The 2,040-nt window shown below is 39.0% G+C and overlaps 1 protein-coding gene across 9 annotated transcripts in view; it reads left to right on the top strand.

Moving 5' to 3' along the window:
* The window catches only part of LOC107686888 (microtubule-associated protein 4-like), a 61,149-nt gene that overhangs the window by 46,910 nt on the left and 12,199 nt on the right, over positions 1-2,040 (top strand). For 8 of the 9 annotated variants that reach the window (XM_016484064.1, XM_016484036.1, XM_016484062.1 and 5 more), the window contains one exon: positions 1,627-1,692. The exons of the other annotated variant lie outside the window; for it this stretch is intronic. In XM_016484064.1, the coding sequence (XP_016339550.1) occupies positions 1,627-1,692 (66 nt within the window). The remainder of the gene's footprint in view (positions 1-1,626; positions 1,693-2,040) is intronic. 9 annotated transcript variants of the gene reach the window in all.

Raw genomic sequence — 2,040 nt, 5'->3', positions numbered from 1 at the left:
GCTAAAAGCTGCCTGCCTTTGGATCTGGACACAGCCCTTCTGTCCTGATCAGTAGATTTTTCTGTCTGCAAACAGAGACAAACCTGTCCTGTTTCCTGATCTAATGTGATTAGGAGTGAAAGCAGCATGATTCACGTTCCTCTGCTCATGTTGACTTCTGTGTAGATCTGTTCACTAGCTCCAGTCTTCATAATCATTATGTTTCACTCACCTCCTCCCATGTTTGTTGTTCATCCTGGTCTTTTTCCTGGCTGAGCTCTTTCTGTTTGACTCGCTAATAGGGCTGTGATGGTTGCCGTGACAACCGCGTCACCGCGGCGGTAGTGCACGTGACGTCACGCACTCTATAACAAGCATAATACGAAGTTTTGTATACAAGTGTAATAACAGTAACAGTTGCAAATTGTTTTATTTAGACTATAAGTCTATCAATTACCGGTTTGTAAACATTCAGGATGCGCGCGCATCATGGTTGCAGAAAACCCGGGAGAGATAGCCTTTACAGTTAGAGAATTTCACGGATACGGTACAAAATAGTTAGGTTTAAAAAGATTATAAATTATATTGATTAGATGTAATTTTCAAAATGTTCTCCGCATATTACAAGAGCATGTCACCCAGCGATAAGCACTGTTATTCAACGAAAATGACGTTAGAGAGTGCGATAGTCTTACAGATCCGAAACAGGGGTGACGTTGTTTGTGGGCGGAGCCTATCTGGAGGCAGAAAATGACGGTTTTCAAGCGGCAGTCTGTGGAGCCATGGAATAAAAGGTATAAAAATGTATTCTCGCGTTTTGGTAACCTCATGACTTTGCATGCACGTAGTTTATTTCACGCTTTGATATGAAAGGATACAAGCTACAGCGTGCCGGCGCCTTTGTGTGTGCAATTGAAGAGCATGCGCTGCGAGCACAGTACCGTTTCCACGCTCGTGTGACTCGCGCCTGGCACTGAAGAGAAGCTGGAGCGCGTGTCTGAATAAATGTCGTTCTGCGACTGAATAAATGCACTTCTTGTTAAGAGAAAAAGTGACATTAGCAGCAGTTGTGAGTGGTGGCCAACCCTAGCGTTAATTGCATTAAATATTTTTTACGCGTTAAACTGAAAAAATAATCGCCTGCATTAACGAGCATATTGAATGATTAAATAATTGTTATAATTAATAATATATACCTAATATACTTAAAATACACACATTTTATTGTATAGTGTTACTATTAATATTGTTATTATTATTATTATTATATTACTTTTTGACTCATCTCACATTTTAGTACTATAGTACAAAATAAATGATACAAATTTTTTTTCTTTTATTCCATGGATTTTACCCATTTATCTCCACTTGTTCCCAGTGTTTTTCTGCAACCACTATGCGCACGCAGCTGTGACGTCTACTCTAAATTGGTCTATAAGCGAGGTCATAAAGCGAGGTCACGGTTTTATGTTTGGAGCATGATGGGGATGTTTCAGCTCAGATTCGTGCATATCTGGAGTTTGTCGCCTGTTCCTGCCTTTTCCTCTGATCCTGAAGTTTTCCCTGTTCTCATGTGAGATTACAGTAGGTTGGTGGTAGTACGAGCGATTGACTCGAGGGCTGTATCTGCGTTTTTTCCGCCCGCAGGTCACGGTGTCTCAGAGCAGGACAGACGCTCAGAGCTCGCCCTCCAAAGAGACCAGCCAGGGCAAAGTGAGTTCATCAGTCCATCACACTCACGTCTGCACATCTCCGTCTCGGACTGCTCTCTTTTCAATCTCTGCTTTTCTTCTCAATATAGCCTACACAGATCTGACTTTACATGATCGATTGAGCATGATTGAGATCTATCAAATTAAATACTATACTTATAATATTTTAATTTTAAAATATACAGGTTTTTAATATATTTTAAACATTAAAATGCTATATTATATTTGGTATATTTAATTATTAAATAATTTATATTAATGAGTTTAATAATCAAGTCATATATATATATATATATATATATATATATATACACACACACTGTGTGTGTGTGTGTGTTTGTGTGTCTCT

This window comes from Sinocyclocheilus anshuiensis, unplaced genomic scaffold, assembly GCF_001515605.1.
Source record: "Sinocyclocheilus anshuiensis isolate Anshui unplaced genomic scaffold, SAMN03320099.WGS_v1.1 scaffold601, whole genome shotgun sequence".
NCBI classification, from domain to species: domain Eukaryota; kingdom Metazoa; phylum Chordata; class Actinopteri; order Cypriniformes; family Cyprinidae; genus Sinocyclocheilus; species Sinocyclocheilus anshuiensis.
Note: the sequence above shows the minus strand (reverse complement) of the source record. Positions and strands in the feature narration are given on the sequence as shown.